This window comes from Pseudonaja textilis, chromosome 13, assembly GCF_049901715.1.
Source record: "Pseudonaja textilis isolate UNSWEBS1 chromosome 13, rPseTex1.2, whole genome shotgun sequence".
Taxonomy (NCBI): domain Eukaryota; kingdom Metazoa; phylum Chordata; class Lepidosauria; order Squamata; family Elapidae; genus Pseudonaja; species Pseudonaja textilis.
The window spans coordinates 19,417,332-19,442,445 of NC_142002.1; the positions used below are offsets into that span (position 1 = coordinate 19,417,332).

Sequence of the window (25,114 nt, forward strand, 5' to 3'; positions counted from 1 at the left end):
TGGTCTGAGTTTTAATTGTTCTGCATCTTCTGCCAGAAGGCAACAGTTCCACAAAGATTGTGAGCAGGATGGGAAGAGTCTCTGAGAATGTTGTGTGACTTCCTCAAACAGCAAGAGGCGAAAGTGTCGTCCAGGGCTGATAGCTGGAGCCCAATGATATTTTGGGCAGCTTTAATGATTCTCTGTAGAGCCTTTTTGTCCGCTACAGAGCTGCTCCCATGCCATACAAGAATGCCGTATGTCAGGACACTCTCAATGGTGCTGTGGTAGTAGGACGGAAGTAGATGCTGAGATAGATTTTTATCTTCCTGAGAATGCGCAGCCTCTTCTGTGCCTTCTTCACAAGCATGTAAAAAAACTTCTTGGATGAATAGAATGGGATGGGATGGGACGGGACGGGACGGGACGGGACGGAATGGAATAGAACAACAGAGTTGGAAGTGAAATGTCTTCAAGGAAAAACAAAGAAAGCCCAGTTGCCACTTGAAAAAGCACCTTTGGGACAACCATGACCTGGATGATGGACAATCTCCATCCACTTTTGAGAATACCATGGACAACCAAGAAACAAAGAACAACTGAATCAGTCAATTCTTACTCAAGGATCAAATGGCCAGGTTCAAATTATCCTGCTTTGAACATATTCAGTGAAGACCCAGCTCTCTGGAAAAGGCTCTGATGCTGGGAAAAAATGGAAGGAAAGAGGAGAAGAAGGCAACCGGAAGGAAGGTGGTGGGATACAGTTATAACGGGAATGGGGGAACACTTGGAAGACCAAGTTGGGGACAGGTCATCATGGAGAAAATCTAGATATGTGGTCCCTAGGAATCAACACCGACTTAATGAGATTTTCACAGAATCGGCAGCAGAAACTAGAATGAAAGATATAGGACCAGGTTACCTGCGTGCTGTTTAATTTGTTTTGATTTATGAACCTACCTGGGCCTTAAGAGCTTCCAGTGAGGACCTCTTCCAGGTCCCTCCACCAACGGAGCCGAGTTTGGATCTAGAAGAGAAAGATCTTTTTCTGTGGTGGCCCCCTCGTTGATACAAATCCTTCCTCCAAAAAGGCTCAACGGCACCCCCCCCACTGTAGCAGCATTTTGGTCCCAGATAAAGGCCCCTTTATTTTCCCCTGTATTTTATTTGGCTTTTTATTTGTATTGCCTTGTCATTGCTGAACCTGTAGGGTGTTTTCATTCTGCATTTTATCTGCATTTTCATTCCCACCGTTGTGCTTGCGGTGCTTTATTCAAAACCAACCTGAGAGTTTCAGATATGGGATGGTTTAAAGTTTGAATGAATGAATGAAAGAAAGAAATATCTGTGCGATGGGGAAATAACAATACCAAAAACTGAATCCCGATTTCATAATAAATTACATTGGCGTTTGATAGACCATAGTTGCCGAAAATGCTTTAGTAACCACACCGTCCGTTCGTGCCAGAAATGTAACGTCTTCCAGGGTCTACATCCATGACTCCGCCACTTCCCGTTCTCCTTTGTGCCAAGGGATGTCTGATCCCAAACGTCATTGAGATTCTTCTCACGGAGAAGGAAAAAAAACAGCGAATGAAAGGAAAGTTTGTCCCCACTGAACACGAAAGAGTTTCTTGGGAAGTTGACCAGGAAGAGCTTTGGAGCTGCCCAATCTATCTCGCTGCATGTTTGGGTGAAGTTGATGCCTGTTGGGATTCTTAAATAAAATCAGCAGTTGATAACTCCGGAGTTTAATCGACTCTGCTTGTCTCTAAAGAATTGGGTCAGTTTGATTGGGTTCTCTGAAGAAAGAACTGCAGCAGAACAAAAGAGGACCAGAAATAAAGCGATCAGGTAAAATAATGCCTGGAGAAATTGCTTTTTTCTTAAAAGATGGAGGCTGCATTGTATGAAATAAGGATGTCAGGACTGTGACACATCAAACTGATAATAGCCTTTTTTAAAAATATAATTTCAAAAGATTTGGGGAAACGTTTTGACCCACATCTTGTTTGGTTGAGTTTAACTTGGGCAAGCAAGAAAATTTCGTCTTTCCAGAATGACAACGTCTTGGCAATGTTTTGAGTTGTCTTTTGAGAAATTCAAGATAAAATAATTAAATGGGCTAAAATATAGGAATGCATGAATGTGTTTTTCGTAACAGTGGTAGAAGTAGGCTGAAACAGGACAGGGAGGAGAAGATGAATTCTGAAATAGAGAATAAGTGCATTTTTTTGTATGAAAGGAAAACCACATTCCAAAAAAGATACAGAGTTGTAAAACTTGTTATTGAGAAAATAAATATTTTTGTATTCTTTTGTTTGCAAAGAATAATTTCCTTTGTGAAAAAGATCCAACCAACCCCTGCTCAAACAGGACAATATTGTTCTCTGCTTCTACACTGTTTTAGATAAAAAATATTGCCTGCTGCAATTTGTCCTTTGAGGACTATGATCCTCTGCATACTACTAACCACCGGAGTTTTAAAGGGAGTTTTAAAATTTCCTTCCTTTCACAGAAGTTTGTCAGAAGTCCAAAGCAACTGAAAAGATTCTGGAATGAGTCTGGAAAAAAATTCAGGTAAATGAATATCAAGATGAATTCGAATTGGTTTATTTATGATGCACTGAAGTAGTTTGAAGAAGGAACTAAATCTACTTCTGGGACAATGATTCATGTATTTCTATCTTGCATTTTGGAAAGGCTCCTACTCTGAGGAGTCCTTGGTGCTCTCGAACGTGGTTGTTTTCCTTGCAGATGTTTCATTACCAAACGAGGTAACATCAGCAGTGCCAGAAGTGAATGAGGTTCTTGCATTTCCTTCTAGCACTGATTATGTTACTTAGTTGGGTCATGAAACGTCTACAAGAAAACAACCAAGCTCAGGGATCCCCAGGGATCCTGAGCTGTGAATATTCTCCTGTATTGGTTCCTGTTCTGTTTTATAAATCACTAAAATCAAAATCATCCTGACTGTAGGATTTACAATATAGAAAGATTGTTCATGAAAGAAAAGAAGTTGTGGAGGAAACCCAGAAAAATGCTGTTGCCTCTTTTATCTTCCTTGCAAATTACCTATTTGGTCCCAATGAACAAAGAGGAGCTAACACAGCTGGATTTTAGAGGGTTTTTCATCTCCAAATGTTACTGAATAATCTGCTCTTGTTTCCTAGCTCCTCTCTGGACCACAACAGCGGACGGGCAGGTGACGCTGCGAAGGGATCCCACCTGCTCACAAGCGCCGATAACAATTCACCAGATGTTTCTAGAATCCCTAGAGAAATACACGTCTCTCAATGCATTAGCCAGCAAAAAGGAGGGGAAATGGGAAAAAATTACTTTTTCGGAGTATTACCGCCTTTCTCGGAAAGCAGCCAAGAGTTTCCTGAAGGTAAACTTTGAGTTTTATATCCAATACCCACATTGTGGTCTTTGGGGTGACTGAGGCTTTTTTTAAGTGAAGGCAGGTATGTGTGCAATTTTATCTTTATGTGAAGAATGATCTATACCGTGGTATTTTTGCAATATTTCTTATAAAGAATGCTACTTTAAGCAGGAATCCCGTGGCAACCTCTCACCTAACAAACTTTTGGCATACACCACCTTTCCTGCTTTTTTTCTCCTTTTTCTCCTCTTCCTCCACCTCTTGTTTTGCAAATTGTGGACCGACTGCCTTTTGAGCAACTGCAAAGATATTCAAGCCCTGATAATTTGGTCCTTCTCGTCCTCATGAAGCCACAACTGTTTTGATAAGCGAAGACTAGCCGCCAACGCTCTTCTTGTTATTATTTTGACTAAGTAAGGCAAGTAATGTTCAAACAGCAAGATATTGCATGGTGTTTAGAGAAGAACAACCGCAGCCGAAATCAGAGAAACAGCCGGAAAGTTGGCATGGGATAAAGATTCTGTGCTAAATGACCTAGAAATTATGCATGCCAAGCTAAATGGGAAAAGGGAGGGAGGAGAAATTAGCCAAGTTCACATTTCAGTGGTGGGGGAAAAAAAAAGACTTTCTCTTTCTTTTCAACAATGTTGACTGTATTGTTCCTTTTTTTTTCCTTCCAAGCTCGGCCTTGAACGATTCCACAGTGTTGCAATTCTGGGTTTTAATTCTGCCGAGTGGTTCATTTCGGCTGTAGGAGCTGTATTTGCTGGGTAAGGTTGGAAATGTCCTCCTTAGGGATTTACAGAGGAAAATGTGACCCACATAAACTCCAGGCCAGGGAAGATGGGCTGAGGTAGCTGATGGTTTAACTGGAGTTCCCCTCTTGTCCAGGTTCAGGTGAGGAATGCTGGATGGGTGTCAACAGGTCCAGAGGTCAACAAGTTACAAGCCATTGGGTAGTCATCCCAAGCAAAGTGCATTAAATACAAGGGATTGTTGAAAAAAATCTGCAAGTGTTTGACTATTTGAAGATGTGTGGGCTTCAACTCCCCAAATTCCCCAGTCAGCTATCTGGGTAATTTGAGGAGTTGAAGTCTACACATCTTCAGGCAGCCAAGGTTGTGAAATACTGGTTTAAATTATAGTCTGAGATTCCTGGCTAGTTTCCCATCCAAACACTATCCAGTTTCAGTACTGCTTTTGGGCCCTGAATGAATTTAAAAAACCCTGTGTGCTCCTCTAATTGTCATAAGCCCTTGGTTTCAAGCTGGCAAATATTAACTCGCTTGTATGACGTGACACGCTTGTCATTAAAAGGAAAAATCTTACTTCTACTCACAACAGCGGCATTGTGTCTGGGATCTACACCACCAGTTCTCCAGAGGCTTGTCAATACATTGCTCATGACTGCAGAGCTAATATTGTGGTGGTGGAAAACCAGAAGCAGCTGGACAAGATAACGCAGGTAAGGAACTTCCTGCTAGAATTCACACCCCTGTTTGAGAATGTCAGTTTAACTCGAATGTTTTTGGTTTATATGGTAATATTCGTCTGTCTGATTTCTTTTAAGTTGAGTTGGGATGTTAATTTTTTTTTGGTTCCAGTATTGCATTATCCACAATACAAATAAGACTTTAAAAAAAAAAAATCTCAATTTTTGCACAGATCTGGGATCGTTTACCGTACTTAAAAGCTGTGGTGATGTATAAAGATCCTGTGTCTGAGAAACACCCCAATTTGTATACGGTATGTAAATTCATGATAAATCAAGTAATTCGTCCATTTTCGTTGCCTCGTTAGTTTTAATTCCATTCTCCCACCCCCATTGCTGGGATTTCTGTAAACAGTGGAAAACAGGAAATATTAATACTTCAGCAAGACAGAAAAGGGAAAAATCTGGGGAGTATCTGGTTGAGCCGATGCATAGTACTTAGCCATAATTTGTTAAATAAGCCACAATTGGCAGGTTCAGACATAACGCTAGGCTCAAAACCTGCTTTTAGAAAATAGGTTCATACATCTTATGACATGAACCTGATTGGTATAACTAAAGACATCTGGAATCCTAAAGAACAGAAGAAACACTATATATCAGGGCTATTCAACTAGGACGACTTTAAGACACGTGGACTTCAACTCCAGGATTCTCCATTCTGGCTGGGGAGCTGAAATCTACAAGTCTTGTAGTTGCCAAGGATACCTGTGCTATATTGTGCATCCTCAAACTTTAAAATAATACTTTCCCACACGCGTGAACAAAAGTGCAGACTTAAAAAGGTGCGACTTCCAGATTAGTCAGCTAAAACTTGAGGCCAATTTAGAAACAGTCATAAAATTAACTCACCAACTCACTAATCCCACGGGCTTCCGCTTGCTAAAAGACATCCAAAGCCGCTCTTGTGAATTATGAAACGTGAAGATGCTTAAACCTCAAGCACAGTTTGTTGGCTAAGGAATTATGGTGTCTGTTCCCAACACGTAACGGTGTCCTTCCCTGCCCTTTACGGTTGCTGGAAGGGAGAGTATCATAGTAATGGAGAAAGGATTTCTCCACAGATGTGTTGACACTTCGCACTTGGTCATTCTGACCGAACGGACACCGTCCTTCTTTGAAGTGTTAATGGATGTGCTCTCAGTTGCCCCGGTGCTGTTTCTTGGACAGCTCATGCATCAGTGTCTGGTTTCCAGTTCTGGAGACGTTTTAACTTTCCTTTCTAAAACTCTGGGATTGGATCCAAGGAACGATGCGAGGAGACCCACGGGAGCCTTCTTCACATGCTTCATAAGTCCTGTGTGAAATTATAGGCTCTGTAGCTGCTCCCTTGGTGCCTTTGTCTGAGTAACGACACCAGTAAAAACATCCTTGGATTTAGCCTCACTTTGCTTGGATCGAAGCGGTCTTTTGAAGACCCATCAAGAATCCTTGTAGTTCTTCCCAGTTGTATCTCTTAATGTTCTTGATGTCCAGTGTTCTTTTTTTTTAAATTGTCCTTGTATGTAAAAATAGGGACGTTTATGCAATCAAAAGCTACCCTTTTTTGAGTACCAAAAAGTCCACTTAGCAGACCAGGATGCAAAATTAGGAAGGTGGATTGACAAAAATTGAACTTACAGTACAATCCACTCCTACGATATCTAGTGCTACTTTCCCTCCAATTGTTATTAGTTTAGCACAGAGGTCTCCAAACTTGGCAGCTTTAAAGACTTGTGGACTTCAACTCCCAGAATTCTCCAGCCAGCATAATAATGTATTGCAAAAGCCTTGAATGCATTATACAAGGATACCCAAGACTGGGGAAAATGAATACAGAAAGATGAACAGATATAATTTGATGAAGCCCTGGGCATCATAGGGACTTTCCTCTCTGTTCTGTAGATGGAGGAATTCATGGAGTTGGGAAATGAAATTCTTGATGGACAACTTGACGCAATCATCAACTCCCAAGAGGCAAACCAATGTTGTGTCCTGATCTACACCTCTGGAACGACAGGCGAGCCCAAAGGGGTCATGCTGAGCCAAGACAATGTAGGTATTTGAGCTGCGTCCGTATCTGCAAATGCTAATGATAACAAATTGGAAACAAAGAAATAGACAGTGCCAAAATTAATGCAAGAATACAATGATAAACGTGTTATGTGATTGATTTTGCATTGAAGATTTATTAATCATGCCCTCAAGTTCTGAAATACAGGGATTACAATATACGAAGTCATCTACAGTGAAAAAAAATAAAGAGTCCTTTAAAAATGTACAAGAAAGTTCATATTTCTTCTGGAAGTCAAAAAATAGTGGAGAAATGAAAATGTCGTTTTTGTCTTCACGCAAAGTAGGTATTGAAATAAGTGCTGGCCATTGATTTGCTGTCAGGGTAACAGAGAAAAGGGCATTTTTAGTATAAGAGAGAGACTGTAACACAACAAAGGGCCATATTTCTACTTGTCCCTAGCCAGGGTCGAAATGTGTCCTGCCAACAGCCTGGTCTTTTTGCCAGCTTGGGAGTGAAAGAGATGACTCTCAACTGGTATGAATCATGTTTCTTCTTTTATTCCAACACTGCAAAGGATTTCCAGGTCAGGGGACTGGCAAGCGCGACAACGGTGGCAGGAGAGAGAGATTGGCCCTGGGCACAGAAAAAAATCATGCCAGAGTTTTTGGCTTTGTTCCGGAAGGCTGGAGAGCACGTCAGGTTGGCAGCAGAGGGAGGTTCCTTAGTCGTGTCCCGCGAAAGAAATGTCTTTTACAGCAAGGATCTCCAGCCTTGTCAACTTTAAGATGACAAAGATACGCTGGCTGAAGGATCCTGGGAGTTGAAGTCCACAGGTCTTCAAATTGCCAAGGTTGGGGACGCCTGTTTTCCAGAACAACAGGGTTAGGAGGGACTTTAGAGGTCTTCTAATCCAACACCTGCTCAGTCAGGAGATGCTATACTTTTCCAGACAAATGGCCACCCAATCACATCTTAAAACATCCATGGATGGATGGTTCGGAGGCCAATAAAGTTGATCTCGCTGATACATCTTGTTGAGTTGATCTTGTCCAGAGAAACCTATTCATGGATGACAGAGCTGAAGTCGGAGACCAGTAATGACATCTTCTCCCTAGAAGTCTTAGCTTGCTCGGGCCTGGCTATTTCTGATTTCCATGTGCACAGAAGGCTATTTTTATTGTCTCCCTCATTGTGGAAAGCATTTGCCGGCCCTCCCTATGAACCGAGGCCCCTTTTATTAAAAGATGACCCGCTCTAAATGGTGATCAAATTCTGCCCAAGGATTTAGCCACCTTGATGCTGCTTGGATGACGCAGAAGAGCATATTGGGACGTGGTGGAGAGAGTATTATTTACTGGTCGGATCTCTCTCCCACTGCTGTCTCAGCCCGCTCAGCAGCTACACAGTAAACACACCAACAATGTTAAAACTATTCCTAATTCCAACGTCAAAGTCTCACAACTCAAGTAGTAGGAGGAGGAACACCAAGAAATGCAGGTGATGTTACAGAAATGACCCAATACAGGTAGTCCTCGACACAATTGAGCCCTTGGAAGTTGTGGCAGCTTCATCCCCTGAGACTTTCAAGAAGAGACTGGACTGTCCTCTGTCAGAAATGGTGTAAGGTCTCCTGCTTGGGCAGGGGGTTGGACTAGATGACCTACGAGGTACCTTTCCAACTCTTGGTTATCTGTTACCCGTGAGCCCCACATCTCTGTTGTTAAGTGTGACGTGTTTAATGAGCTTTGCCCGATTTGATGAACTTTCTTGCTACAGTCGTTAAGTGAATCATTGCGGTTGATAGGTTAGTAATCCAGTTGTTAAGTGAACCTGGCTCTCCCCCCTTTTGCTTAGAAGGTTGCAAAGGGGGGATTCGTGTGACCTTGGGACACAGCAAAACCAAAAGAAAACAATCAACCCCAAGATCCTGGGCTCAGGATCTTTAATTCTTGGCCGTTTCTTTTCCAAAAGATTACCTGGACCTCTGCCCACGCCAGCCGAGCAGGAGACGTACAACCTGCCGAAATCCAACAGGAAAAGATCGTCAGTTACCTGCCACTGAGCCACATTGCCGGTCAGATGTATGACCTCTGGACTGGGATCAAGTGGGGTGAAGAAGTTTATTTCGCACAACCGGATGCGTTGAAGGTATCTGTCTCTCTCTCTCTCTGTCTCTCTCTTTCTTTCTCTGTCTCTCTCTTTCTCTCTCTCTCTCTCTCTCTCTCTCTCCCTCTCCCCCTCTCTCTGTCTCTTTCTCTCTCTCTCTCTCTCTTTCTCTCTCTCTCTCTCTCTCTCTCTCTCTCTCTCTCTCTCCCTCTCTCTCTGTCTCTTTCTTTCTCTCTCTCTCTCTCTCTCTCTCTTTCTTTCTCTCTCTCTCTCTGTCTCTCTCTCTCCCCCTCTCTCTCTCTCTCTCTCTCTCTCTCTCTCTCTCTCTCTCTCCCTCTCCCCCTCTCTCTGTCTCTTTCTTTCTCTCTCTCTCTCTCTCTCTCTTTCTTTCTCTCTCTCTCTCTGTCTCTCTCTCTCTCCTCTCTCTCTGTCTCTTTCTTTCTCTCTCTCTCTCTCTCTCTTTCTCTCTCTCTTTCTTTCTCTCTCTCTCTCTGTCTCTCTCTCTCCCTCTGTCTCTCTCTCTCTCTCTGTCTCTCTCTCTGTGTCTCTCTCTCTCTTTCTCTCTCTCTCCTCTCTCTCTCTCTCTGCGGAGTTTGGGGCCAAGTTTCTTCCCCATGCACTTCCATGCATCTCCCAAAAGATGCTCTCTGGACTTTTCAGCAGGGCGGGATGAGATGCCCTTCTAGAGAAATAATAAAGGGGAAAATAGGGTGGACGCACTTTAGAGGGGGACAACCTATACATCCCTTCAGCAATTTTAATTTTTAATTTTAATTTTTTTTAATTTGATTTGATTTGTCAATCGCTTACAAGATAATAAATATAAGTATAAACATAGTTATGAATACATGAAATGGATACGTATAAGAAAAATAAAAAGAAACAATAGGACAGGGACGGTAGGCACATCGGTGCGCTGATGCACGCTCCCTACAGACCTCTTAGGAAAGGGGTGAGGTCCATAGTAGACAGTCTAAGGTTAATGTTTTTGGGGTTTGGGGAAGAAACTACAGAGTCAGGTAGAGTATTCCAGACATTGACCCCTCTGTGGCTGAAGTCGTATTTCCTGCAAGCAAGTTTGGTGCGGTTTACCTTGAGTTTGTATCTACTGTGTGCTCTTGTGTTGTTATGGTTGAAGCTGAAGTAGTCATTGACCGGTAGGACATTGCAATGGATGATTTTATATAGTAAGATCAGACTTCTGCAATTTGACTAAGTGCCCCCTGAAGGCAAGATCCTCTAGTCTGACCTGTGGACCAGGGAATTGGCCTGGCGTGGGCGTCCCTGTTCTCTTCGCTCCCAACCTCCCCTTCTTTGGCCTTCGCAGGGAGGCTTGGTTGAGGTCCTCAGGGAAGCACTGCCCACCTCGCAAATGGGAGTACCCCGTGTGTGGGAGAAGATGATGGAGAAGATCAAAGAGGCTTCTTCTCAGACCGGTTTGCTGAAGAGGAAGATGCTCTCCTGGGCCATGTCTGCCACTTTGGAACAAAACCTGAGCTGCTCAAATAGGTGGGTACCCCTAGAGTCCTGTTTTTTTTGGCGGGGGGAGAAAAGGTGAACTATTTACAGAGCACAGACAGCAAATAAATCCCATATTCTGCGTTTCTCAACCTTGGCTGCTTTAAGATGAGAGGATTTCAGCTCTTAGAGGTGGCTTCCCCAGCCAAGGTGGCTTCCCCAGCCAAGCACAAACATCTTAACACACTTGACTTCACTGAAGCAATATCTTCATTAGATGTTCTGAAACTTTTCTGGTCTAGCTGCAAATCTGTGGAGTTCCCAAAATTGGTGCCGGATCACTTGCAAAGCTCCGTGGCCCCCCAATAGCCTCTTGCAAACCCCCTTTGTTTTCCCGGGGCCGTTCTGCGTCCTTGTCTTGGAGGATCAGATAGGCAAAACACAGCGGTGGTTTCGCTGGTGAATCAGTGGTGGGATTCAACATTTTTTTTACTACCGGTTCAGTGGGTGTGGCTTGGTGGTCATGGCACGGGAAGGTTCCCTCCCCACTCCACTAACCTGCTTTCCAGCTCCGTTCTCCTGGGCAGGGCAACCAAAGAAGACCCAGCTGATGAGCTGGGACTCAATGGGAGGCAGAGAATAGATGGGAACAGGACCAGTCAGAGGTGGAATTTGGCAGTTCTCCGAACTACTCAAAATTTCCGCTACCGGTTCTCCGAACTACTCAAAATTTCCGCTACCGCTTCTCCGAACTACTCAAAATTTCCGCTGCTGGTTTTCCAGAACTGGTCAGAACCTGCTGAATACCACCTCTGTGGTGAATGTATTCCTGAAACGCCAAATTTGCACGAAGGGGTTTGTTTTGGACCGCTGTTTGAGATTGTCTGATTGTCTCACCAGTCTCTTCCCCCCCCCCCTCCACCTGAATCTTGACAAGGGTCCCTTGGCTCCTCCCAATCTCACCTTGGCTGTCCTCTTTTCCATCTTGGTAGGGACTCAAAGCCCTTCTGGATGGGGTTGGTGGACTCTTTGCTCCTGTCGAAGATCCGGGGGGCCCTGGGCCTTTCCCAGTGCCAGAAGCATTTCTCCGGAGCTGCCCCTCTCCCTGTGGAAGTCTCCCACTTCTTCCTTGGCCTGAACATCCCCATTTATGAAGGTTATGGGATGAGCGAAACCTCCGGTCCCTTTTGCATATCCGGCCCACACGTATATCGACTCCACAGGTAAAGATCCGGCCTGTTCTCCTTAGGAGCCCCCACCAAAGAAACTTGGATGCTTAGCGGTCAGAGTAGACTGGGCTGGGGCCATCTTGCAAAGATAAGGGACGAAGAAAGGTATTTTGTGGCGATTTCCTGGCCGTCCCTGGCATCTAATCGCTCTGGGTGTTGAGCGTGAAATGTAGCTTCAAATTGTGGTCACCCTGTGCGAGTGCGGTCCTTTAACTATCCAACTCCTTGCAGTTAAAGACCGCACGGCTGCCTTTTTGCAACGTATGAAGCTTAGTTTTTATGACGAGGGAGCTCATTTGTGGTTAATATACTGGCAAATAAAAGCATTGGTTTGATTTAGTAATCCTACTGTGAAATTCCACGCATGATTTGGACTCCCTTGGAGACTCAGTTTCTCAACTGTGGCAACTCGAAGAGGTCTGGGCTTCCAATTCCCGTGGCTGTCTGTCTCATTCCTCCTGTTTTCCGTGTATCCAATACCAGTGCATACTTTGCAAAACCATGTTTCGCAGTTAGCAACGGTTTCAGAAGGATTACAGATAGTTCTAGTCCATTTTGAAATCTAAAATTTTGGTTCATGTCTCTTTATTCTGGGTCTTGCTATCATCCAAAGGCCTTATTGAATCCGATAGATTGACAGCCTATATTTTCGTTTCTCACGGGGTTGAAGCCCACACCTCTTCCAATTGTCCAGGGTGAGAAACAAGGGCTCTGAAACAAGATTTGGATTTTCTCCAAAGGCAGATCTGCTTTCCCATATTTCTAGAACCATTTCTCCTTAGGGGCATTGGGGACATCTTCATGGCATATCTGGAAGCTGTTGAGCGCCAGAGCTCCAATATTTTAAAGATCAAGCAAATATACAACTGCAATTTAAAAAAAAAACAAAAAAAAGAAGGCTGGGTCTGGTCTTTTGTGGTCAGCCTTCTGGCACCACCAGCCCACTCCAGGAAAAAGGCAGCACTCACCCTTTCTCATGGTGGTGTTGGCATTCTTGTTTCTGCTGTCTGTTCTTTCCTTGCAGCTGTGGTAAGGTTGTCCCAGGCTGCCATGTTAAGATAGTAAACGAAGACAAGGACGGCCACGGGGAGATTTGCTTTTGGGGACGGAATGTCTTCATGGGCTATTTGAACATGGAAGACAAGACCAAGGAGGTGATTGACCAGGATGGCTGGCTGCACTCTGGAGATCTTGGAAAGATGGACCAGGATGGATTTGTTTACGTCACTGGAAGAATTAAAGGTGGGACCTCCCTTTGCTGTATTTTGAAGTTCTCCAGATGTTTTAGACCACAGCTGCCATACTTTCCCACTGGCCAGAGTGGTTAGTCTCAAACATCTGGAGATTGCTTTGCCCTAGTTCATTTCCTTCCGGCTGTCCAGGCTGTTAAATACTTAGGTGCTTCTACCCAGTACTTCAATACCAAAATTCAAGCTCCGTCATTGATGGAGGCTGCCCTTTTTCGGCCATCGGGTGTAAGTGTCCCAAGAATCTCTTGGCATCCCTGCACAATTTATCTCTTGGAGAGGTTCTTGTTTGACAGGAGCGCTTAAGTTTCAGATAAATCAGACAGTGAACAGCCAGAGCTACATAATATTTCCTAAAGTTCAGGATAAGCCTTTGCCGAAAGAGACAATGTGAGTTGACCCGGATTCAACCGTTTCTTGCACTTAGGATGCCCAAGAGATTCTGCAGGATGCCACGCAAGAACATAGCAAAACTTCTGTTAAATGGACCCTTGGTACCGATCAATGTCTGATCAATTTTCTATCTGGGCACAAGCCTCCAAAGTAGCCAGGTTGAAGCCATCCGCATTTAATATTACACTTTTTTTTAATTGCTTTACATCTTTTGGGTCTTAATCTGGATGAAATGGAGTCCTTTGTGTTTCTGAACATGCCAAGAGGCCCTAGAGAAGCATTGGCAAGGAGGCTGCTCTATCTTCCCTGTCACAGATGGAAACCTAGGATGACGACCAGATGTATTTTCGAGCTGAACTTGGATGTTCTGTATTTCTTAGAGCTGATTATTACCGCTGGGGGTGAAAATATCCCCCCAATCCCCTTGGAAGAAGCTGTCAGGAAGGAGCTGCCGCTTATTAGCAACGCTGTGTTGATTGGCGACCGGAAGAAGTTCTTGTCTATGCTGTTGACCTTAAAGGTACATGATGAAAATTGGGTTTTTAAAAATTAATTCTCAGTTGCATATTTGAAATGTGGGCCTTTTCCTGTTCCCTGGCTGCCTTGATGGGATGACTGATTTCACCCCATTTCAGAGTCACACAATGTCTTGGATCCAAGCCTAGCCAACTGGACTAACTGGTCACCCTGCTCTTAGGTTTTATGCGACCACTCGATTTTCCTTTGACACGGTTAAAAGTGTCGTGTGTAATTTTTGTTGTTGTTGTTAGTGCTCAGTGGATCCTGATACATCGGAACCCACCGACTTCCTGACCCAGGAAGCCAGAGACTTTTGCCAAAAAGCCGGCAGCAAAGCCACCCGGGTGTCCGAGATTGTGCAGAGCAGGGACCGCGCCGTTTACCGGGCTGTGCAAGAGGGCATCGAACGCGTCAATGGGCGCTCCACCAGTAACCCTCAGCGCATTCAGAAGTGGGCGATTTTAGGAAAAGATTTCTCCATTTCCGGGGGAGAATTTGGTGAGTTTACGGTGCATTTTGTAGGGGTGCACTTCCATTCTGAGCCGAAGGTGTAGATTATTGGGAAGGCCACGGCTTTGTGAAGCAAGAGGATAAAACTCATCAAAATTGCACAAAATTTAAGCTCTTTAAGCTCTTGAACCTCTCAGTGATATGCTACTCTCAGGGCTCCAGTATTCACCCCTATTTAAATCATGAGCCTCTAGCCAGATCTTTCAGAGCTTAAAGATTTATTAGGAGTGAACATACCGGCGCTGCCTGCGTGCAGTCGACTCCGAGACACATCATTCATTTCACTCTTGACCCTGGCTTTCCCCCACCCCTCTGGGTGTATCAAAATTCATATTCTCCAATGGGACACCTCCCTAGCCCAGAGTCATCAATCATGCTCTCCAGTTAGAATTTTGCACTGCCAGAAACTTCGGTCGCCTAGAAATTATCTATGAAAACATTTAAGGAATGCGCTACTTCCCCTCCTCCCTTTCTGGTGGCAACTCTTAAAAAGACCAGAGAAATATTTTATGAGTGGACAGCTACCTGAGTTGAGCCCGCCTACCATCTTCAATTCTTTCCCCAAGAATACCTCCTAATGACCAATTCTTTAACCCTTTAGGTCCATCGATGAAATTAAAGCGGCAAACGGTGGCCGAGAAGTACCAAAATGAAATCGAAGCTTTTTACAAGGATTGAAGCCGAGTCGCCTAAGCTCCGTCAGGAGAAGAAATCCTGCCAGCTTCTTTTGTAGAGCATTAACTGTTCCCATGCAAACATTACACTGGAAAAGGTATGAATAGTTTTTGCAATTGGGGCGGAAAGCATCGACTCTGCTTTATGACTTCTCACGTGTTACTTTCGATTTAGCGACTGGAAAAGACCGAATCAGAACTCCCAAATACATTCCAGTGAAGAGGCTTTTATTCTACTGCAGTGATATGGGCTAGAGATGGAAGGATTAATTAAGTTGTCCCTTGAAAATACTTTTAAATCAAACTGTGTCTTGACTTATTCTGAATTCCCCAGGAACTATTCAATGGCATGCATAAAGGTCATTTTTAAGCCAGCAAAAATATGACAAAAGATAAAAGTATTTTGTAAAGCAAACATTGCTTAAAAACTTTCAGAGGTACCCCAAAATGTAGCCATGAAACTCTCTGCAATGAGCCATAATTGGTTCAGACGGTGCTGTTGCGTTTATTACAAACTTTTTACACTGCCATATTCCACATGGCTCTAAGATTATTTTATTCAACAAAACGACACTTTTCCATGATTCCAGATTATTTTTTTCTCCCGCCTTAGTTTTCACTGAGAAATTTGAAGCCTTTATGATTCAATGACAAAGCTTGTTTGTTACCCAAATACATTGTTTAGACTTAATGTTCTTTCTCGAATGAGATTTTGCAGAGATAGAAGAGGGTGATGCAAAATTGATTGTGAAGCATTTAAAGAGTCACTTCTTATTAAAAACACAAAACAAGCAAGATATTTCTTTGTAAAGTCTTTTATTTTCCTCTCCTTATGCATCAAATGGCTTGCCCTTACCTCATTTATTACAGACAGCTGCAAAAACTCACATTCTGATCAGTCAAAGATAGTTTCCCAGGTTTTCAGCCCATACCAAGATATGAAAGTAACTGCATTAAACACTGCGCGGAATCACACACAAGATAGCTGGCTACCTCACGGCTATTTTTCTGACCAGTGAGAATATCGAACGGAATTCTTGGTAGCAACGCAAGCAGTTTTGCCGGTGTGATTTCAATAGGAATGAATACAATCTCCCTCCCCAAAATCCCCCCCACCAAGCTTGGAGGTTGGCAGTCCTGGTTAGACCGTTGGTCCTGCCGTAGCTCGTATCTCCAATTTGGAAAGCAAATGGGAATCTGCCACAAGTGCCAGAGAGAAGCAGGGAAATCAATGCAAGATATTCTAAAAATAGAGGTGTCCAATCTTGGCACCTTTTTAAGACTTGCAGACTTCAATTCCCAGAATTCCCCAGCCAGCGTGGCGATCTGGGAGCTGAAGTCTGCAAGTCTTCAAAGACGCCAAGGTTGGACACTCCTGTTCTAGAGGTTTGCATCGTTAGTGTTCTACGTAAAGAAAGGCCAAGAGAACTTCCAAGAAAAAGGGGGAAAGATTCCAACTTTCCTTTAAGGAGGATTGGAAGCGCCCCTGGCAGCAGAAACATTGATGCTTTCGTACCAGCATCTCTGCAATTTCTCTCTTCCACCAACATCTGTTCCCACGAGACAAAGTCAGATTTATTCGTTGATCCTTGTGCAAGAAAACTCCCAACTTAGCATGTATTTTGTGTCTTTGCTCACATCACCTGGAACAAAAACAAATCAAGTGACCCTCAACATCCTCCATGTCACCGAATACATTTCTGATTATTATTATTTTTTAACCATAGTGCCTTGAAATCCAGTTCACCGCAGAGCAGCGCAATGAAATATAACCTAAAGCTGTATAAACTCCAAGCACGATACAAAAGTCCTGCAGATACATTCTAACCCCAAAATATATATTTGATATTCACCGAGATAAATATTTGTTTTTGTTTTTTAAAAAAAGCATTAGCCTTCTTTTCATAATCAGCAGCGGACAAAGGCAATTGATATAATGGACCAGCGCCGGAAAAGGCTAGAGCGAGCCAGAGATGAGGTATAAAAAAAATAAATACTGAAGCTGCAACAGGATAACATGGTTGTTGTTGTTTTTTACCACTGAATGATATATTCCTTCTGCCCTTAAAATCTCGATATTTGACATTTTATGTACACGAGTTGAAATGCCCAGTTTTAAGTCTTTACGCTTTGGAAAGGCTCCAGGAGTGAGTAGTGGAAAAATCATTCTATTTCCAAAGGAATTTTTTTTTAAATTTTGTGCTATTTTTAAGGCCAGGAAGCTGCTTAAGGACAGCTTGAGGAGTGTCTTCTACTGCTGGGGTGAGAGAGAAAAAGAAAAAAACTTCAAGTTTTGGAAGGTTTCTGGAAAGTGGAAGAGTCTGAAATGTAAGGGGAGCTAACAATTTTATTGTGTCAAGCAAAAAATGGAAATGGGAGTTTATTTCTAGAAAATGAAAAAAAAATGGACGTGACATGTAATAAATAACAGCATCCTTTAGGAGGGATTGAAACCAGGACGACACGGAGAAGACCTCTATTCCATGGCTCTCACTCTACGGCAGATCTCTGCGGTGAACTCCGAACATTTGGCGTTGCCTCCCAAATCTTTGGTCAAGACCTAAAATTGGAAAAGGGGAAATTTTGCTCGTTGCGCATGGAACTTAAGGTCATTTATGAAAACTGAACAGGCTACCCGATCGCATTTTTCTACTATCAGATGTATAGGCCGCACATGAATAAAGCTTCCATTTTAGAAGATTTGTACCGAAAGGCAGAATAAATTCAGAGTTTCTGCTTTCGAGTCTGGTAGGGGATGCAACTTTTGGCATCTTTGGTCACCTGCTGTTTATAATTGATAGTGTTAACAGCATCATTTATACAGTAGTTAACAGCAGAGGGTGATAAAACCATCATCACCTAAATGCAGGGGTGGGCAGCGATGGCGACTTCACAACCGGTGGACCTCGACTCTCAGAATTCCTGAGCCAGCATGCCGTAATGTTGCTACCCACTCCTGACCTAGTCAATGCCTAACTAATTTTGGGAGAAGTACTATGGATTACACACAGGGAAGCCCTAGACCTAAATAAACAGGCATTCCAACCCGTAACGTGGCCTTCCCCAAGTCACCTCAGTTTGGGGAACCTTAGCAAAATCTACCTTCTGGTCTTTGATAGTCTCGAAGCAGGCCGTTTCTATTTTCATGGCGAAGTCTGGCATTTCCATGTGGCGTAGCATCATGACTGCACTCAAGAGAAGCGCCGTTGGGTTGGCCAAGTCTTTCCCGGCAATATCCGGAGCCGTTCCGTGAACCTGCGAAGAGGAAGCATCCTCATCCCACTGACCCATCGCTACCACTCCAGTCTAGGCTCCGACCATCCACCCCGGTTCAACTCATGAGTTTCTCTCAGAGTTTAAAAAAAAAAAACCATTAGGAGTGAAACGTGTCGGTGTTATGTGGGTGCAGCCGACACTGAGACACATCATTCATCTCACCCTTGACCCTGGTCTTTCCCCCCGCCCCCTGCATGTATATTCTCCAATGGGACACATCCATAGTCAAGAGTCATCAATCATGCTCTCCAGTCATAATTTTGCGCGCCAGAAGCTTTGGCTACCTAGCAATTATCTATGGTATGCATTACTTCCTGCACTCTCTTTCTGCTGACAACTCTAAAAGAAAAGAGAAATAGTTGTGAGTTGACACTAACAAGCTAAGCCCATGTCACAATCAAAACCTTACCGATTCAAAGATTGCAACTCCGTTAGCACCGATATTCCCGCTGGGAGTCACACCAAGGCCCCCGATCAAGCCTGCGCACAGATCGCTGAAAGGAAAAAAAAAATTCACAAACACACACACACACACACAAAGAAGAGGATGGGGGGAAAGGACAATTAGCCTTTGCAGTGGAAGATATTTGAGAAGCCCAACGGAGAACCCCAAGCTTTGTGGCAGGGAAGCACAATCAGGTCGCGTCAGAAGAGAAGATTTGGAAGTAGAAGCTGTGGACCTATCACCCACTTCCCTCCTAGATGGATCACAATCAACTCAAAGCTACTTGCCTAAGGATGTCCCCGTACAAATTTGGCATGACGAGGACGTCAAACTTAGATGGATCCTGCACCATCTGAAGCAAAAAGAAAGAACAGGTAACGGTTGTTTTTAACGTAACCAGAACTGTGGCTGCTTAAATGACTCCTCGTATGCAATTACATACTCACATTCAGACACACGGTGTCGAGGTACATTTCATTAAACTTAATATCTTTACAGTTTTCGGCGGCTTCTCTGCATTTTCTCAGAAAGAGGCCATCAGACATTCGCCTGCACGCCAAGAAAAGCAACACGGATTGTGGGTCTAGGGGTACACACGGGTTATTTATTTATTTCACAGTAGTCTTCAATCACCTGCAGCTAAGCAATCATCAAAGCTTTCTTTTAGCGAGTTAATTTGGAAAAGCGGAGAACGGGGATGGAGTCTTAAAATTGAATAATATCTGTCTGCCAAAAATAAGCCTCCAAAACACAACCTCTCCTTTCTCTGATAATGTGTCGCCGCAGAAAAAATGGCGTGGTTAAAAAAAAAAAAAAAGCAGTTAGGATTCTGAAAACTGGGATTAGAATTGGAAGGGCCTGGAGTCATTTCCTCACCACCTACATAATGTTAGCTTTGTGCACAGCCGTAACTTTGCTCCTCTGATTATTCCTGGCATATTCAAAAGCAAAATCAGCAATCCGCTTGCTTGCATCCTCGGTGATGAGTTTAATGCTCTGCACAACACCATCCACAATCTGAAAGACACACAAAGGTTAAGCAAGTAGCGAAAAAAAAAGGGGTGTTTTCTTTTAAATGAAAAACCAAGTTAAGCGGCGGTTAAAAGTTAATTTCATTTAGGTGTTTGGTTCAATCCAAGCAACCTGCATCATCTGGATGGCTGGAATGAATGTCCACTCGAACCACATACCACGTGCTCGATGCCGCTGTATTCGCCTTCCGTGTTCTCCCGTATGGTGACGATGTCCACATCCGTGTAAGGGGTCCTGTAGCCCTCGATGGACACGCAAGGGCGGATGTTGGCATACAGGTCAAATGTTTTACGGAGCAGCAAATTCATGGATGGGTGGCCGGCAGCTATGGGAGTTTTCAAAGGGCCTGGAAGACAAACAGAGATTTGGGAAAGTCCTCGCTGGCAGCACAACATTTAGAAACTGGCAGTCAACAAAGCAACTTTTTTTTTTTTAACACGCACACTAAAACGTGATTTAAAAAGAAACAAGAAACGGAACCTTCTTGGTGTATATCCCACCGTTATATAGTGGAATTCAAGCTTATTTCCAGAACTGCAGCAAAACTTAATAGTTCTTCCTTTCCGGCCAAGTACCTTTTAATCCTATTTTGTTCTTGTCCATAGACTCTTTGGCATCTTGTGGTATCATCCATTTCCCTCCTGGTCCTTGGATGGCAGTCACAATTCTTTCTTCAAACTGAACAGGGACCTAAAAACATGTTTGTTTTTTTTTTGGCATTATCAACCATCCTCATTGTTGTCCTCAGAGATAGATAATTAAGTTACACTTTTTAAAAAGCGTTGGCAGAGCCTCAAGCAAGAAAGCGCTGTCAAGGAATAAGGCCACGGTTTATTCCGTAGGGATAATCAAACCCATGAAGGCATCCGTGACCGGGTTTACCTTAGCAGCTTCAAAAATCTCCACCACAGCAGCAGAAATTTCAGGCCCAATACCATCTCCTGGGATCAACGTTACCGTACGAGACTAAAAGGGAAGAAAAAAAAAACAGCTGTAGATTATTTGGACTTTAAAGGATGCCCTGTGATTTCTATGCCTTTTTTTTACTCAACTGCAGCTTTTATTCTTTTGGGCTTCCCTGACCTGCTAGCTTTTTTTGGATACAGAACTGAGACATCATCCTTGCAACGTGAAATGGTTCAGGTTATTATGTAAAGGGGTTTGCTTTCTTTGTTTTAAAAGGGGTGGGTGAGGGCTGAGGTTGCCCACTCCTGCTGTAAACAATGAAATAAAAAGGTTGATCTGATTATGAAGTAAACCTTGCAAGTTTTGTGACACAATTAGGGTACAAATCTGTTCATGCCAGCCATTCCAATCCACTACTCTGAGAACCATCGAGAGCCAATCCCTATTTCCCCACATCATCTAAAAGTTGACCCTTGCCTGGCTGTTAACTTGGTGGGTGCCGAATCCCGAGTGGCAAGTAGCTGCCTCAAACGTGATCTGGACGGTTTCGAGCATTTTGAGTTTGGAACAATGTTTTGCAATTCATCCACAACATTTTAGCAACTTCATGCCTGTAGTGCTTTGTATGCTCCTAGCACTCTCCCCGTTAAAGAGAATTTATTTTCTACACATTTTCCACACGGAAAGAGGTTAGTTCCTGTTAGTTCCTGTTTTCCGCACATTTTCCACACGGAAAATGTGCGAAAACAGGAACTAACCTCTTTTCCTTCTACTCTCCACTGCTTTAAAGCTGTGTTTTTCAATCGTGGCAACGTTAAGACATGTGGACTTTAACTTCCTGAATCCCTCAGCCAGCTTGGTCTTATTTTCGTATTCTACAACCCTCTTGTAAAGTGTCTTTAAAAAGGAAGGGGGAAAAAAAACAACAATTAATATACTCACAGTACTAGCAAAATTTCGGGCCACCTGTTTCTGAATTCTGAAACCCCCAAGAAAATGAAAGACCTATAGCAACAAAAATAAGAATATAGTTAATTTTAGCAGCCAGACTAACAGGAAAGCATCTTCTGTATTAAATCAAACCAATTGTAAGTACAAGTAACTAAACAAATCAGTTCAGGAGAAGCAGCACCATGCAGTGGGGTTCTCAATTGGCCAGAAAACCAATCAAACTGAAGAGGGCAGAGATACCCCTCCCTGTCACTCACTTGCAGGGAACTCTGGGCATCCCAAAGCACCATAAAGGGAATACCAAACACAGCCGCAGCCCTTGTCCTGCAGCTTTACATTATTATCAGAAATTGTCTTGCATTATTATTATTTTTCTTTGTAGTATGGGAAATATCAGATACTAGCTCTACACCTGTGCTTTGCTACGAAACTGTGTGGTCGGGCTCAGTTTTTGGGGAGGAAAAAAAATTGTGCCTCCGCCTACCAAGATCAATCAGTATTTATCAGTTGGTTGTTTGGATGGATGGATGGATGGATGGATGGATGGATAGATAGATAGATAGATAGATAGATAGATAGATAGATAGATAGATAGATAGATAGATAGATAGACAGACAGATAGACAGATAATAGACATAGATGATAGATTAGAGAGAGAATTGATAAATGATGGATGGACATAGAGGTAGGCAGATGATAGATGTAGATAGAGATAAACAGATGGATAGATATCGATAAGATAGATGATAGACATAGATGATAGATTAGAGAGAGAATTGATAAATGACGGATGGACATAGAGGTAGGTAGATAGGTAGGTAGGTAGATGATAGACATAGATAATAGATTAGATAGAGATGATGAATGATGGATAGACATAGATAGATGATAGATGTAGATAAACAGATGGATAGATATAGATAAGATAGATGATAGATGATAGACATAGATAATAGATTAGATAGAGTTGATGAATGATGGATGGACATAGAGATTGATGGATGATAGATGTAGATAAACAGATGGATAGATATAGATAAGATGATAGACATAGATTAGAGAGAGAACTGTTAAATGACGGATGGACATAGAGGTAGGTAGATAGGTAGATGATAGACATAGATAATAGATTAGATAGAGACGAATGATGGATGGACATAGAGATAGATGATAGATGTAGATAGAGATAAACAGATGGATAGATATAGATGATAGATTAGAGAGAGAATTGATAAATGACGGATGGACATAGAGGTCGGTAGATTAGATAATAGATGATAAATGATGGATGGACATAGAGATAGATTGATAGACAGACAGACAGATGATGGACGTAGATCTAAACAGAAATGGATAAATGAACAGATGAGATAGATATAGACATAGATATAAACAGAGATGGATGGATAGACAGACAGATAGATGTAGATAGATAGAGATGATAGATAATATTAAACAAGTCAGGATAAATAATAGCAGCCAGCAGACAAATGATGAGCCTGTGAATAACAGGAATCCTTTCCCAAGAGCGGGGTCACACCTGCCACTCAACCCCGATGCAGCCAGGCCCCCGGGGGGGGGAAACAGGGCGACGACTTCCAAGCAGTCCTCCTCCTCCTCCCCTTCTTCCTGGCCTACCCCGCAGGGGCTGCCGGGAGTTGTGGTTCGCTCCCCCCGGAAGAGCCGGGGACCGCAATTGAGTCGAGGCAGTTGCCGGACTGCAGCTCCCAGCAACCCCCGCGCGCCTGTCAAGGGAAGGGCCTGCCGGGAGTTGTGGTTCCTGACCCCGCGAAGCGCCAAGGGCGAACCCGTCAAAGGGCGCCCGAGCGGGAGTCACGGAATGTCCCCCCCGCAAAGCCGGGAAGGGAGGGGCGATCCAACTCTCGCGAGACTTCCCACGGGGCCACCCGGGGGTCCTCCTAAGGGAGAAGCCAAGGTCACCTCAGGGCCCGCCTCACCTTCGGAACCCAGGAAGACGTAGCCATGGCGAAGGGAGCGGAGGCAGCAGCGGCGACCCTTTCACCTCCTCCGCCGGCTCGGGCCGGCTTGACGCTCACGCCGCGGGTCCGAAGAGAAGGAATCGGCCGCGGCCTCCACGCCGGTGCTGCGCTGGGGATGCGCCGCCCAATCAGCGCCCGCCGACTACCCCGGGCCGGCAGCGGATTGGTGGGAGGCGGGGAGGCCTACGCCCCATCCCACCTCCGCGACGACCAGGGAGGAGCCTTTCCTGATTGGTCCGTGCGGCACCTAGAGCTGTTGAGGGCGGGGCTATGCAAAGTACTAAGACTCGCCACGTGACCTCACCTGATTTCATAGTGTCTATGGGCGAATGGAGAAGAAAGAGGAGAGTCTCTAGAAAGAATAGAATAGAATAGAATAGAATAGGAATAGAATAGAATTTAGAATAGAATAGAAAAGAAAAGAAAAGAATAAGAAATAGAATAGGAATAGAATAGAATTAAAATATAGAAAAATAGGAATAGAATAGAATTTAGAATAGAATAGAATAATAAGAATAGATAAGGAATAAGAATAGAGTATAAATAGAATAGAATAGAGTAGAACAGAACAGAATAACAAGCAGAATAAGAAATAAGAATAGAATGGAACAGAATAGAATGTAAAATATATAGAATAGAATAGAATAGAATAGAATAGAATAGAATAGAAAATACAGAATGGAATAGAATGAAATGGAATAGGAATAAGAATAGCATAGAAAGAATAGAGTAGAGTAAATAGAATAGAATAGAGTGGAATAGAATTAGAATAGAATAGAATAGAATAGAATAGAATAGAATAGAATAGAATAGAATAGAATAATAAGAATAGATAAGGAATAAGAATAAATAGAATAGAATAGAATAGAGTAGGACAGAACAGAATAACAAGTATAGAATAAGGAATAAGAATAGAATGGAACAGAATAGAATGTAAAATATATAGAATAGAATAGAATAGAAAATACGGAATGGAATAGAATGAAATGGAATAGAATAGGAATAAGAATAGCATAGAAAGAATAGAGTAGAGTAAATAGAATAGAATAGAGTGGAATAGAATAAGAATAGAATAGAGTGGAATAGAATAAGAATAGAATAGAGTGGAATAGAAAAGAATAGATAGAATAGGCCTTGGAGGTCATCTGTCCAATAGGTTGGGGACCACTGGTGGTCCGCAAGAAAATTTTCGTGGTCCACAGAGAAATGTCACCCCCAAAGCAATGAATCCAGGCTGTGTGGGAACACCAGGCTGTATTGTCCACGTGGCCCACAGGAACCCAAGGCTTGTGTCACTTGCATTGCGAACAACAGGAGGTAGTGAGGGGAGGGGGAAAGGACGGAGGGGGGAACTTGACCCCCTCGCCCCACACCCATGTATTCACAACTATGTTTTTACTTATACCTATTCTCTTGTAAGCCATTGACAAATCAAATAAATCAAATAAATAAATATTTGCCGGCTTCAGCCCTTAAAAACACCAAGGTGCCTACCGTCCCTGTCCTATTGTTTCT

General features: G+C 43.3%; 2 protein-coding genes across 3 annotated transcripts; one reads left to right on the forward strand and one right to left on the reverse strand.

Annotated features, from left to right (window-relative positions):
• The first annotated feature begins 1,743 nt into the window (after nucleotides 1–1,743).
• Nucleotides 1,744–15,779, forward strand: ACSBG1 (acyl-CoA synthetase bubblegum family member 1). 2 transcript variants are annotated; one of them, XM_026709569.2, is made up of 14 exons: nucleotides 1,744–1,833; nucleotides 2,498–2,559; nucleotides 3,153–3,370; nucleotides 4,046–4,134; nucleotides 4,709–4,829; nucleotides 5,030–5,110; nucleotides 6,741–6,890; nucleotides 8,824–9,000; nucleotides 10,286–10,467; nucleotides 11,409–11,639; nucleotides 12,670–12,887; nucleotides 13,666–13,805; nucleotides 14,056–14,302; nucleotides 14,916–15,779. In XM_026709569.2, the coding sequence occupies exons 2-14, from the start codon at nucleotides 2,538–2,540 to the stop codon at nucleotides 14,990–14,992; spliced, it is 1,953 nt and encodes a 650-aa protein (XP_026565354.2). In that variant the 5' UTR covers nucleotides 1,744–1,833; nucleotides 2,498–2,537; the 3' UTR covers nucleotides 14,993–15,779. The 2 variants fall into 2 exon arrangements, with proteins under 2 accessions (XP_026565354.2, XP_087797786.1); XM_087941660.1 differs by lacking the exon at nucleotides 8,824–9,000 and having other exon boundaries at nucleotides 14,916–15,130.
• An 8-nt stretch (nucleotides 15,780–15,787) lies between these two features.
• On the reverse strand, nucleotides 15,788–23,802 carry IDH3A (isocitrate dehydrogenase (NAD(+)) 3 catalytic subunit alpha). The gene is made up of 11 exons (XM_026709572.2): nucleotides 23,558–23,802; nucleotides 21,590–21,652; nucleotides 20,624–20,707; nucleotides 20,317–20,431; nucleotides 19,900–20,087; nucleotides 19,593–19,726; nucleotides 19,156–19,258; nucleotides 18,997–19,061; nucleotides 18,674–18,758; nucleotides 18,091–18,243; nucleotides 15,788–17,548 (listed from the first exon to the last, which is right to left on the reverse strand). Exons 1-11 carry the CDS (start codon nucleotides 23,582–23,584, stop codon nucleotides 17,465–17,467), a joined length of 1,101 nt encoding a protein of 366 aa, XP_026565357.1. The 5' UTR covers nucleotides 23,585–23,802; the 3' UTR covers nucleotides 15,788–17,464.
• Between the last annotated feature and the right edge of the window lie 1,312 nt (nucleotides 23,803–25,114).

Bases quoted from the DNA above. Each gene is read 5' to 3' on its own strand.
- ACSBG1 (XM_026709569.2), top strand. From the start codon at position 2,538: ATGAGTCTGGAAAAAAATTCAG. The intron at 4,830-5,029 runs GTAAGGAACTTC...ATTTTTGCACAG, and splicing joins AGCTGGACAAGATAACGCAG to ATCTGGGATCGTTTACCGTA. The intron at 11,640-12,669 runs GTAAAGATCCGG...CTTTCCTTGCAG, and splicing joins CACGTATATCGACTCCACAG to CTGTGGTAAGGTTGTCCCAG.
- IDH3A (XM_026709572.2), bottom strand. From the start codon at position 23,584: ATGGCTACGTCTTCCTGGGTTCCGAAG. The intron at 21,653-23,557 runs GTGAGGCGGGCC...TTGTTGCTATAG, and splicing joins CGTCTTCCTGGGTTCCGAAG to GTCTTTCATTTTCTTGGGGG. The intron at 19,259-19,592 runs GTAGGTGGTGAG...CTTGGCGTGCAG, and splicing joins GTGCACAAAGCTAACATTAT to GCGAATGTCTGATGGCCTCT.